General features: G+C 49.4%; 1 protein-coding gene across 13 annotated transcripts in view; it reads left to right on the plus strand.

Annotated features, from left to right (window-relative positions):
* Positions 1–13655, plus strand: part of NCAM1 (neural cell adhesion molecule 1) — an 86060-nt gene that overhangs the window by 59480 nt on the left and 12925 nt on the right. For 6 of the 13 annotated variants that reach the window (XM_032133583.1, XM_032133586.1, XM_032133588.1 and 3 more), the window contains 3 exons: positions 5995–5997; positions 10755–10879; positions 11956–12136. In XM_032133583.1, coding sequence (XP_031989474.1) covers positions 5995–5997; positions 10755–10879; positions 11956–12136 — 309 coding nt within the window. Of the gene's footprint in view, positions 1–755; positions 807–5994; positions 5998–10754; positions 10880–11955; positions 12137–13655 lie in introns of all 13 variants that reach the window. The other 7 variants (XM_032133584.1, XM_032133587.1, XM_032133589.1 and 4 more) reach the window with 2 other exon arrangements.

Genomic DNA, 13655 nt, shown 5'->3' on the forward strand with positions numbered 1-13655 from the left:
GCCAGTCTTCCAGCACTTGTGTAGATTGAGTAATTAAATAAATAAATCTCATACTACATTTAAAAAAACCCCACATGTTCCCCCCTCCCCAGTGCAGAATGAGTCAGAAATGTGATGGATCTGTGTAACTGGGAGTGAAACACTGGGATGGCTCCAGAGCCTTGTGCCTTTCCAATCAGAGCTGATCAGTGGAGCTAAAGAAACCTCTTCATCCCACTGAGCATTATTCCATTTATCAATGCATCCTTGTGGGGAGCTACTGCTATTCCCAGGATTACAAGGACAAGCTCAAAGGAGCTGCTGTCACATTCTTTGAGATTCCTGAAGTAAAAAACAGGAGAGGTTTCTTTGTATTTTTATTTTTAACCCCAATTTTGAATCACGCCTGTGCCATTCCCCCTTAAAAGATTGCACTGGACAAAAGCTTGGATTTAGTGGAGCAGGAAGGGGAAGGATGGATGGACAGATGGACAGGCAGGATTGCAAATTGCAGCAGTTAGGGAGGCACCTGGGAGGCATTTCCAGAATATTTGTGCAGCCTGAAATTGTTTGGAGCCTGTTAATTCCAGGAGAAATAATTCCTTGAGGCTGATCGTGGTCAGGGTTACAGGCTGAGGGTTGGGGCCCTTCTGAATTGGAGATAACCAACAGCCCCCCAGGGAGGGCAGGGCTGGGGATCCACATCAGTGCTGCAGGAAGAGGGGAAAAATCCAGTTGAGAAGAGAGGAAAAAGAACATGAAAAGCTCTGTTTCAGCCCCACCGCCAGACCTGTCTGCCCAGCCTCATGGCCCTCACCTGGGGACAGGTAGGTGGTTTTGCAGAACATTCCATCACTTTTGTACTAGAGTCTTTCGCTTTTTTTTTTTTAATTTTCATGTGGCAATGGGCTGTCAAGCGCTCTGTGCTCCCCAGCTGCAGGGTAAGTTCCAGTTCTTCCTCCTTTAACCCATTTTTCATTTACAAATCCATCCTGCTCTTCCAAGCTTTGCAGCTGGGATCATCCTGGGCATTGTGTCCTCCAGTTCTCTCTCTGCTCCTTCCCAGAGCCCATCTCGGATCCTGACTGAGGAAATGGCACCACAGAAATGCCCTTTTTTTTCCATCTCTGCTGGAATTCCAGTCGCCTGTTTGTGGGCAGAGTCAAAAGCAGGAAGAATTTGTGTCCTCCCCAAGTGTGATTTGAAGGTCACAAAGATGTTTCAGGAATTTTACAGCTCAGATTAACCAAAGCCACTCGTTTTCCTTGCCCTATTATTTCAACTTTCTGTCTGAATGTAAAAGCTGACACAGTTTTTAATGCCTGCTGGGATAAGTCTGAAGTCATTTTGATTTATTTAATTTCCCTCAATAAGTAAAAGCAGTTTCTGTCTATCTTAGAGGGCCTCTCCATGAGGTAATTAGTGATAATTATGTATTATCCTGGCACAGATGAAAATTCTGGGGGTTGAGAGAACATCTGAGTTGACCTGGCTTTCTATTTTCATTTTAACAATTTGCTGCTTTTCTTAGTTTCGTCTTCCTTACGACTCTGAAGCCAAACAAAGGCTTGGGGAGCAGGGGCAGTTTTTGGCCCTGAGCGTGTATGTGCTGGGTGTGGGGCTGGTACAGAAACATCTTCGTGTACAAACCCCCAAGCCTACAAACCAACACTAAAATCACCTCCACATTCCACATCTTCTCATTTCCTGGGTTTTTGGCAGCATTTTGCAGGGTTCCCCTCCCTTTGCTCACCTTATTTCTCTTTCTTTAGCCAGTGCTGCTGCCCCCACCTCCCGTGCAGCAGAGAGTGAGTATGGCAGGAGGGGTTTGCTCCTGTGTGCTCTGCATGATTTCTTCACTGAGTGTGGTGCACTTCTAACACCCCTGGCTGTTTTCCTGCTTCCCTGGAGGTTTTTCCTCCCAGATCTCTCTCCCTGGGGCTGCTCTGCAGCTTCCCATGGTCTGGTTTACCCTCCTCGTGTCCCCACAGTTCTCTGCCTGTTGGAGGCACAGCAGTGAGAATTCTTTTGGTTTTAAAGGTTTTGTGGGCACTAACAGAGAAATCCCTCCCAGCTCCTGTCCCTCCTGCTGGGTTCTTCCCAGGACATGTGGAACCAAAGACATTCCTTGTCCCTGTGCCCTGGAGATCCTGGTGTCAGTGCTTGCACAGTCTGTGCTCTGGGGAGTGCAGGCTTCTCTCCAAACTCATTTATTTCCTGAGGTGCTCACACCTTTAGGGTTCTTTGACCAATTTTCCCCCTCTCTCTTTGTTCCCTGGGTGTCATGCAGGGAGGAGGGGGGTCCTCAGGAATTGCTCCTGGAGGCCTCCCAAATAGTCCATTAATGGGCTGGTTGGGGCCAAAAGGGGGGGGTAAAACTGGGGATTTGGAGCTTCAGAACGCTTCAGGATGAGGAAAGCCTCAGGGCAGGCTGCCTTCCCTGTCCCCTGGAGGGCCCTGGGGCTGCCAGCACCCCCGTCCCTGACTTGGCAAGCAATAGCAGGGCAGGATTTCTGCAGCCTCTGTGGGTGACACCCGCCCGCCACGCGGCCTCGGTGTCACCCTCACCTCCCTCCTCATTAAACCTCCTCTCTTCCCCTCCTGTCACCCCTGGCCCTGCCTCTCCCCCTGATTCCCGTGGAGTGCCTCACCTTGACTGTGTCCTGTCCATCCTTCCTGTTTCCATAGCAACCCAGCCTCCCGCCGCATCCCAGAGCTCAGCGGCACCGAGTGAGTAGCTGGGGACTGCTCCCCTTGCTCTGGAGTGCTGCCTGTGCTGCTGGAGCCCCGGATCCAGGGAATTCCAGGGCTCTGTGGCATTGTTTGGTGTCTGTTAGCAGCAGTTTGCTGTGTGAGCATGTTGAGAGCCCAGCATGGTGCCGCTCTTGCCCCTCCGCCCCTCATTCCGCCGAGCACGGGCTGAAAAATGGGAATAAGAGATTGAGAAGAAGCACAGAGAGGGAGAGAAAGAGGGAAAAAAAACCCCACAGATTATCATTTCCAAAACGAATGTTTTCCTTTCCTGTTTCCCATTTTAGTGATAAAGCTGCCTTTGCAAAAGGGGTGTGGATGAAATAATTTCCTTGCTGCCCTGCCTCGCTCTGTTTGCTTTGAATATAGGGAGATACAGTTGGTATTAAAATTAGGGATATTGGAGGCTGGAAGAAGATGCAAATGAGGAGGTAGAATATCCTGCAGGAGAGATCCCAGCTTAGCCCCAGTGCCCTGCTTGCCTTAAAAGAGGTCTCAGACCTCCCAAGGAATCCCAGGCTGAGGTGGGAACTGGATTCAGACTCACTCGTTGGTTGGGTGGTCAAGGAAGAAGAAGAAAAACGTCTAAGGAAGATCTGAGTTTACCTGGTGCATGTGTGTGTTTGGAATTTGCAATAATAAAGAGCGTGTTTGTGGGAATCAGAGGTCACTGAGGTATTTACCTAAGGGGGTTAGAAGTGGTTCATTGCTTCTGAATGGAAAACACTAAAAGCATGAAGTGTGGGATGATTCTGGGGGTTGGGATGGAGGGAGAGGAGAGTATGGCCAGTCACAGGAATTTATAATTAATTATAATTAATGCTGCATTTATGACTGGCACGTTTCATGGTCTTACATGTGGCTTTACATGTCCTGTGTCTGCTAGTGCCCACAGCCAGCGTGTTCCTTGTGCAGCAATTTTTATTTATAAAGTGCCAAACCCCAATCCCTGACGCACTCAGGTGCTGAAGAGACCTTTTAATTCCTGTCAGACTTGGAGGATGGGCTGGAGAGGACAAAGGGCAGGGGGCTGCTAATCATTCTTTACTCCTTAGAAGGCAGAGACTCCTCCTGGCTGTTTATGTGTGGGCTGGAGACAGCTTCCCTTGGAGGGAAAACGTTGGGTTCATGTTTTACAGAACATTTTGTTCCTTAAAAAAAAAAAAAAAATCTTTGCCCAGAAAAGATCCTAAGAGCTAATTACTGATAAACATTTTCCACAGTTTTTTGCTGTGGGGGCTGTGTGTGGAGGAGGAGGAGGGGTGTTGGCTTTTTGAGGGTGAAAGTTTCTCTTTTCACCTGCACTGAAGTTCAGGCTCTGCTCTGAGCAGGAGCAGGGCTGTTACTTGTGTATTCACTGCATTTATGCAGACAGTGCCCACATTTGTATGCTGGGTTGTGCTGCAGCCTGTGAAAATGTGAAATTCAACAGCAGAGGAAGGGCACTGGCATGGGGCAGCTGCTCCTCTGGCTCTGCATCATTTAATTACTGCTGCTGCTGTGAGTGATCTGTGCTCTCCCCTTGCCTCACCTCGGGAGTTCAGTGAATGAAACCAGGAGCAATTAGGAAATGAGAGCTGCTCTGTGGCACCAGAGGCAGGGACAGAAACCTAATGAGGCTGCAGAGTTTTCTTCACTGCATTATTGGGGCTCGGGCTTGGTGGGATCAGTGGCGTGTGGGAGATGTCTGTAGGCACGGAAGAGGTTTGGGAATGTGGCTGCTTGGATTTAACCCTCTGAGGTTGGTCCAGTAAATAGTTCTGTACCAGTTTTGATGTTTTCCTTGCAGCTCTCTCCACTCTGGGATCTGTTTTGCCTTGCAATGGTTGAGCTCACTTGAAAACGGGGATTTTTTTTCAGGTTGGACGGGGCTTGGAGCAACCTGGGATAGTGGAAAGTGCCCCTGCCCAGGACTGGATAATCTTTAAGGTTCTTTCCAATCCAAGCCATTTTATTCTATTTATGCTGCTAATTCTGCCCTTGGTCTTTACCTAAAGCTTCCTCTCATGAGTTCAGGCAGCCTCTCTTGTCTGTTTTGAAATCTCAGGTTACGCTGAGCTTACTGGGGTTTGGGAGATGTTTCTTCCAGACCAGAAGACACTGATTTTCCTTGCAGGCAATCTCACAGTAACTCTTAAACCTCCCTCCTTCACAGTGCCCAGAGTTCTGCGAGCCTGTGTTCAAAGAGAATGGATTGAGAGCTTGGCTGTAACAAATGGATTTTACATTCTGTGCCATCAGTTTTTTCCCCGCTAATGGTCTGTCCTTAATCTTGTCAGAGACAAGCACCCAAAAGATTAAGGGTTTAATTCTCTATACATCAAATTAACAGGGAACTACCAGAGCACTGTGGAGTAGCCTCATTAGGATGAGACAGAGGCACGAGCATGAGAAATGCGAGTTATGAAGTGATTTGGGAAGGGGAGCAGAGCTTGGGCTCAGTGCTCTGCTCCGAGCTGGCAGCTGATTTTTCCTCATTCCCTGCCACTCTCCCTGCACTCTTCCATCTCTCCCAGCAGCTGCTGCCTTCCTTGGGCCCTGTTGGTGATGGATTGCCCTGTCCTGGCTGGCAGAGCCCCCCTGCACACCCCAACCCCTCGGTGTCACTGCTGGGTGGCCCCCACTGACCCCAATCCAGCCGCAGCTCCTGGATGGAAATCTGTCCTTGGCAATGGTCACCCTCAGCAGGATTTTCTCCTTTGCAGTTGTTGTTGTTGTTGTTGTTGTTGTTTAGGAGCACGTTTGTGCTGCAGAGGGAGGGCACACCAGTGTGGGGTGCCAAGGTTTGTCCTCGTTTGGGCTGATTTTGACCCTTTTGCCTCCGCTGCCCCAGAATAACAATATTCCCTTTTTCTTCCCAGCAGTTTTGTGGATTCCTCCAGCAGTCCTGGCACACACTACAGTGATTTTAGTTCCTTTTGTTCTTTGTATGACTAAGCAGTGACGCAGCTGTGCCTAACACAAGGCTATAACTCAGTGCTTGCTGTGGTTTAATATTCTTATTTTCCAGGCGGTTTTACTGTCCCCCCCGGTGTTTCTGATATATGCTGGCTAATTTAATTTTGCTCCTATTTTTATTTACTCTGTAATTCTGTTGTGAATTTTTTTCCCTTGCCCATTGTTTACATCAGTTTTTTAATTTTTTTGTATTTTCCATGTGACCTCCTCCACTTTCCTTTCAACCAAACTCATGTGCGTGCGTATCATGTGAATTTGTCATGTGGCTTGCATGGTGCTGATGATGTCGTCCTCGCTGGTGAACAGAAGGTAAAATACTTTGTTCTGATTGGTTGCCTAGATTTTTGGGGTGAGGATTCCCCTCCGGGATCTCCAAATTCCAAAAAAAAAAATTCCTTTCCCACCGAGCCTTTTTGGAGGAGTTGCTCGTCACTGTCTGCATGGGAAGAACTCGACTTCAGGCTGCTGCACGGAGCTGGAAAAAACTTGCAGGGAAAACAGGAGAAAAACCCCAAAAAATCACTTGGCTCAGTCATTTGCTTCTGCATTCTCAGAGTCCTGCAAGGAACTGTCCTAGGATGGTGCTAAAAAACCTCTGGAATGAGCACCAAAGGCCAAAATCCTTTTGCCTCTCAGGGTACCAACCACAGACTCGAATTTGACGGGAGGTTAGGGCTCAGATCCTGGGAGCACCCTCTCTCCTGTTGCTTTAGCAGCATTTTGACCCTATAAAACACACATTTACAGAGGGATATGTGCACACATCCACACTGTACATGTTGAATAGCCTTCCAAAATAATCCTGAATTCCTTATGAAATCTGGTTATTGGGAAGCGTGTCACAATTTGATTTAAGAAATAATCTTCTTTTTATTGTGAGTGAAACTTAAGCATAGCTAGGATGAGAGCTGTATTATAAAATACTCTATATAACATGCTGTTATAAAATACCCTATATAAAATGCTACATACAAATACTGTAGAATAGCACACACAGAGTTCCTGCTGGGAGCCAGAGCTCACACAGTTCACATCAGAGGTGCTGCTGCACTTTTCCTGCCAGAGCCCCTCGTTCCTCCCACAGAGTCTCTGGGAGCCTGGCAAGAGTTGAACCTGAGCTCAGCTCGCAGGAGCTGCTGATCCTCATCAAATCAAGAAGCAAATGATTGACCCTGGCACTTCCTGGAGATGGGATCAGTCTCCAGCAAAGTGTGGGGTGGTGAAGAACAATTCCTGCAGCGTTGTGATTTTTACAGCTTCACTCTGTGCACAATCTCGGCGGAGGGAGGGAGGGAAGCTCCTGCTTTTCTGCTGCCCCAGCCAAACAAGGAACTGTGAGAATCAGGCAGCAATTGGATTTTTACAATCCAGGAGTTCTGGAATCACCTTTTTGTCTGGAACCACCCCCAGGAAAGGATTTAGGCTGGGGTTTGCCAGGAAAACAAAACTAACACCAGTAACCTTCCCACATGACTGCATGCACAGAAGGACCCTGTCCCCGGTCTCTTCCCTCTGGTGGAATTCTAGGAGGATGGGAGATGTGGCTGTCTCGTTTCTGCACGTTCTGGTTTTGTTCTTATTTCTGCTGCTGCTGTTTGCTTCCCTCGTGTGCCCCCTGACCCCCAGCCTGTTCTTTCTCGGTGATTTTGCCCCTCGTGGAGGCTCTCCCTGGTGTCTGTTCCCAGTCCTGTTTACGTGGTGCTCAAAGATTGCAGAAATCAGCCCTTTCCTCATTCCTCTGCTGCCAAAATTGCCAATTCTCCTCTCTGAGCGCAGGGAGGATGCAGGACCTTTCCTTGCTGCCAGCTGGGCAAGGGTTTAAGCTCAGTTTAAAGTGCAGATTTTTCATATTCTCTTCTCTCCCCACCTCAGGTTGTACCCACGCCCGGTGCTTGTGGCACCCTCTGAAAAACGTAATAAAAACAAGAACTTGTGAAATCCAACAGACCAGTGTTAGGGCAAGGAAGCACTGAAGAGAAACCAAAGGGTTGAGACGATACCAGGAAACATTTCCTGCTTCCCTGCAGCAGGAGTGGATTGGTGCTAATGGCTTAGCAGGGAGTGGATGAAAAATAAATTGGAAATGTAGTGGCTCAGAGCACTGCCCTCAGCTCCCCTCTCACCAGCAGGTTTGGGAAGCCATTCAGGCTTTGGGAGCCTGGAGAAAAGTCCTTATTTCACTGATCAGACTCACCCTGAGTTCATTTGGAGCCCAGGGAGGGGATGGCTGAGCTCCCCCTGGATTGTGAGCCCTGGCAGGGACACTGCAGGGATGGGCTGTCCTGGATTCCCAGCAAAGGCTGCTGCCTTCCTGCGAGTTAAACCTGGCTGCTGGGAAGGAAGGCAGAGCTTCTCCACAGGTAAAGCACCTGCTGGGGGCCTTTTGTCCTTTGCTGAGTGTCCTGAGGGTGAAGTTTGAGCGTGGCTCAGCCCGAGTCCCTCGGCGTTGTCACTGGGAGCACAAGGTCCTGCACCCCTCCTGCGCAGAGAGGGTTTTAATCAGATATTTGAGGATTATACAGGGGAAATCTGGACTCTGTGGAGCTGCTGGCTCTCAGCCAGCCAAGCAGCAGCAGCATCATGTGGGGTCCTTAAAGGATTGCCCTGTTTTAAAGGCTCTGAGGAGGGTGGGACAGGCCGATTTCTGCCGTGTGTGAACGGGAGCTGCCCTGGCATGAAGCACCCCTGTAATGCTGGTTTGCTTTGCAGCCCCGTGCTGCAGGGAGGATGCATGGCTGAGCATGAGTCCCTTCTCTAACCTGCTGCTGACCACCTTCTCTCTTCAGCTACTCACATTTTCACTCATTATAGGGTTGCTGATTCTGCTGGACTAAACTTTTCCCACTAAACTTCTTCCTCCTCTGTTTGACACACTAACCCAGTTTTAATTTTACAGCCCTGTGTCTGGATTGCATCCACCTGCTTGAGATAAATTAAATAAACGTGTATTTACGGAGAGAAAGCTGTTCTTTACCAGGGCTTGCACTGCTCCACCTGTTGGTTTTCAGCCCTTAGGAGTATTCTTTTATTTGAAGAGAAATGTTTCTCAAAGCAGAAATGAATTTAAAGTATTGGGGGAGGAAGGAGTGAATCAGGAGCTAGAAATTAGGTAATTCAGAGTGAAGAAAAGGTAAGAAAAGTTTCGGCAAAGCAAGTCATTAATCACGGGAATGGCTGTGTCTAAAGTACAGCAGCATCTCTGACATTTAAAATCAAAAATAAGCATCTTTCCAAAGGGTGTTCCTATTAGTCTTGGTGCTCAATCACTGGGAAAAAAAATCCAGCCTGTGTTGGATAAAAGGTCAGATTCTGCAAGTGCAGTGTTCCCTTAGCACTTCAAAATCTCTGTACTCATTACTAATTATCTCGGAGCTAGAGGGGACCAAGGAGATGCTGGTCTTGTTCTGTCCATCTGCCACAAATATGGCAGGAATTCAGCACTGCTGCTCAGGGGGTCTCGGGTGGCTCAGGGTTCACCCAGGGCAGCAGCCAGGAGTGCCCCTGCCTGTTCTGGGAGCTGCTGTGGGGCACAAAGTGACAGAACCAGGCGTTTGCTCCTGGGATCTGTGAATTATCAGTGCCTAACCACAACACAGTTAGTGCAGAATAGCTCCTTCCACTCAACTCCACAGTCAAAAGCAGGGACTTGTGGTGCTGTTTGTCTTTTGGGATTGAGGGTAAAAATGTAATTGCTTGTTTAACTGATATGTTCAGTATGGCCAGCTGAGGATGAAGCTTTCCTGTTTATTTGTGCCTTAAACCAGCCTTGTGTCACCTTTTTATGTTCAGTGTACACTAAGAAAGCTGTCCCAGGGTGGAATCCACATCTGGAATGTCCAGGGGGTGTGTGGGAGCCTTGTGATGGGGATAAAGGCAAGGAAAGGATTTGGAAAAGCAAAAATACAACCTGGAAAAAAGGAGTGTTGCCTCTCTACATCCGTCAGAGGAGCTGCTGTGTTGTGAAACGCAAATGTGTGTGTCCCACTCCCCTGGAGTGTGATTGATTCCCTTCTTGGAACAGTGCAAGGAAAGGGAATGCATCTTAAATCACACTTTCAGCCCAGGTCTCGCAGTTTTCCCATTGGTATTTCACCAAAAAATTGTGCTCATACTCCTTTGAAAGGGAGGAGGGCGGGGAAAGGGCTTCAAATTCCTTCTGAAGATGAACTTCTGAAGGATGTTGGAAGATGCATCTTCCTCTGGCCACTCAGGAATGCCTGTGCTGCCCATGAGTAGCTGGACACAAATCCAGGGGGTGTAAATATGGAACCAGACCTTCTGTACTTGGCATTTTTAGCAGAGGTGCAAGGTGGGATTGGGATCCTCCCGTGGTGTGGAGGAATTGAGTAGGAGAAGCAGTTTGGGAGCTGTGGGTTGCAGGGATGGGGCTGTAAATCAGTGTGCCCTGCAGAAGGAAGGGACATTTCCATTTCCTGCTGATGGCAGGGGTGCAGTTTGGGAAATGATAGCTTTTTTTCTCCTAAAAATGGTTATTCCAGAAGAGTGAAGGGGTCCAGCTCTCTCCAGTACCCACTGGAGTTCCACCAGTGCAGGGTGAGTGACAGGATGTGCTCTGGGGTTCTGCTCAGTGTTTTCACCCTCATTTAAGTGAGTCTCTGGTGCAGCAACTCCAGAACCCCTAAACAAATTCAGAGTGCAGACCTGGGTCTGTGTGAGAGGCACAAGGTCCTTTTCAGGGATGCTCTTTACATCCCCAGCCCACAGGAGCAGCCACAGAGCCCTTCTTGATGTTTGCCAGGTGTTTCACAGCAGTTCTTGCAACAGAGGCAGCAAGGAATTGGTCACTGCTTGGAGGTGTTCTTGGGGGAGGGTGGGATCTCTTTGACTCCATTCCAGCACACACAAAAACGGAGACTCGGTGTTGTGCAAATGCAAGAAATCCTTGGGCGTGGCAAATATTTGTACCCCAAACACACGGTGTCCTCTGTGGGTCAGCTGGTACCCTGAGCTGGGGATAATGAAGCATTTTTCTGATTTCGCTGCGTACTTTTTCCTTGATAATACTTTGTTTTTACACGAATAACGCTGAATCCCCGTTGTTGCAGGGGAACCCAGCGCCCCCAAGCTGGAAGGGCACATAGGAGAGGATGGAAACTCCATCAAAGTGAACGTCATCAAGCAGGACGATGGTGGCTCCCCCATCAGGCACTACCTGATCAAGTACAAAGCTGTAAGTGCGGTGATGCCATGAAGATTTTTGCCTTTTCTTTTATACCCCTGTTATACCTTTTACAACTTCTGTATTCCCAGTGCTTTTTGCCTACATTCTTGGACTTGTTTGTCAAGCTGAGAGACTCAACATTTTAGAAGCTTCGTAGCCGGGGATCAGTGTGCCCCAGAGCCCAAGGTCCTCTCCAGAACACATTCTGTAAACCCAGATAGAACCATCCAGGGGAAGGTTCCTTGGGGAGGGGGGCTCACTCGAGCCTCTCACTGGGGAATCTTTGATAGATCTGCTAATTAGTAACACCTATAATGTTATACCCAATCTTTTGGGGTGGGCATTTGGCGGGATGCATCTCGGTGCATATGACCTGGACGTGTGCACCTGAGGATCCTTAAAATAAATCCCAAGGTAAAATCCCTTTTCCCCTTCTAACCGTGTATGACTCTTGATTTTAAGACCAGGAAAAGGCATCAGTGGCACAGCCCAGGCTGCTCCGGGCTCACTGGGCTCTTGGAGGGGGTGAATTGAAGAAAGAAATCTCTGTCACTCAGATGGTTTAAATTTGACGTGCTGAGATGTGAAAGAGCACTTCTGCAGGGGGGAGAGGAACAGAAGTTGCAGCTTTTGCCCTCTGAAAAAAGTTTAGTGATGGGGCAAAGATGAGAGGAGGAAGTGAGGAAGAAAACAGGATTCTGAGCAGGAGAGAGGCTGCTTTGGCATCTCATTCTCCACTCAGAGCCAGCAGCCTGTGATGGTTTCACTGAATCCCAGAACAGTTGGGGTTGGAGGGAGCTCTGGAGGTCACCCAGCCCAGCCCCATGCCAAAGCTGGACACGTGCAGGTGGGTTTGGGATGTCTCCAGAGAGGGCAACGTTCCCTGGGTGCCTGTTCCATGGAAAGAAACCCTGCCTCCTGTTGAGGCAGAACTTGCTGTGTTTTACTTCACGGCCCGTGACGCTGGGCAGAGCCTGGCCCGTCGCTGGCACCCCTCGGGTGCCACCCTCGGGGTGTCTGTGTGGGGTGACGCTGCTGCCGAGCCCTGGGCTGCTCCTGACGCCGTGCCTGTGCCCTCCCTGCAGAAGCACTCCTCGGAGTGGAAGCCGGAGATCCGGCTGCCGTCGGGCAGCGACCACGTGATGCTGAAGTCTCTGGACTGGAACGCTGACTACGAGGTGTACGTGATCGCTGAGAACCAGCAGGGCAAGTCCAAGCCAGCCCACTACGCCTTCCGCACCTCGGCCCAGCCCACCGTCATCCCAGGTACTGCTGCTCCGCCTCTCCCGTGGACTCTGCTGCCCATTAATGCCACAGAGCCGCCCCTAATGTGCCCCAGTAACCCTGACAGCTCGCTTGCTTGAAGCCCATTCTCTCATGGTTGGTTCCCCCATCCAAAGCTGAGGGGTTTGGCTGTGTACATACCTGTGGCAGGCATGTACGGCGTTGGTGGGAGCGCTCCCTGGCAAATCCCTGCCTTGCTGTTCCCAGGGGGTGCTGGCTCGTTGTGTCAGGTGGGAAGAGCAGCAGGTAGGAGAAGCTTCCTGAGAGCAGAAAGTGAAATTCCCGCTTTAAACTCAAATAGACCTTTCAGCTCTGCAGGGTGATGCTTTTCACAAGGCAGATTTCCCTCCCAGATCTCCCTTCCTGCTTGTTTGTCCATCTTTGGTGGAATAAAGGCACCAGGAATTTGCTGGCAGTTGGAAGAGGAGGCAGTGAAAATCTTTCTCTGAGCGTTTTTCGATTCAAATTACCAAATGACAGTAATTTTCAAACAGCAACACTTTCATGTTGGGGAGGGCATTAGGGAAAAATAACTCAAAAGCTTTAGGGTGCTGCTGGAAGCTCTTAAGACAGACTGTACTTATTAGTGTGCTCGAAAAGCGAGCAGAATTCTTGGCTGAGAAACTGGAATCGAGCAGTTTGTGACAACCTGTTGAAAGGGCAGTTAGGATTTCTTTTCTACATGTGGGCATTTAAAAAAGGGAAGGGGGGAACCCACACAAAGCAACCAGAACCTGAGGAGGGGATTGCTGAAGTAGCTGTAAATTAAAGTTGTGGTGGTTAAAGACAGAGGGATGCTGAGTCAAGTCCTCCCTGCACCCCCAGGGTTGGTGCTGACAGCCCATACTGAGGGGGTTTACTTGATTTCATTCTGTCTCATGTTTTTCCTTGAAACCAGAGAGTTTCCTTCAGTTTTTCCCTGAGGATTCAGTCCCTGCCCTGCTCCCCTGTGCCCGTTCCCTGGCTGAAGGAAACAGCTCAGACCTCATGGCAATGCTGAAATCCCCCTTGGCCGAGGCAGATCACATTGCTGAGCACAGAAATGGGTGACTTTGGGCTGGAGAAGTGGGACTGGCAGTGAGGAGGAGGGAGATGGGGCAAAGGAGAGACTGAGGGGTGCTTGAACAGGGCGTAGTTCCGGGTGGAAGCACCCTCAGTAACTCATTAAGCAACTCACTCTGTGATTCTCATTTCCAACAGCTCCGATCCTTGCTCCCCCTCTGAGCCCTTTAAATCCAGTTGTAACATGTGCAGGAACCCTCTAAAAAATGGGGCAAATCCCAGTTGGTTATCACAGGTGAAACTTCCCTGGCCTCTCTGAAGTTATTCCTTGCTTAGCTTGGTGTGAGGCACAGGAGGAGCCGGGATCTGAGGCTGCTGCTCCAGTGTTGCCCTTGGAAAAGCAGTTTTGGGGAATGCAGGGTTGCCCCAGCAGCTGGAATTCAGCTGCTCCTCAGAAAGTGCTGTGTCCGTGTGCAGTGACATGGTCACTGCTGGGTTT

Source organism: Corvus moneduloides, chromosome 25 (genome assembly GCF_009650955.1).
Source record: "Corvus moneduloides isolate bCorMon1 chromosome 25, bCorMon1.pri, whole genome shotgun sequence".
Taxonomy (NCBI): Eukaryota; Metazoa; Chordata; class Aves; order Passeriformes; family Corvidae; genus Corvus; species Corvus moneduloides.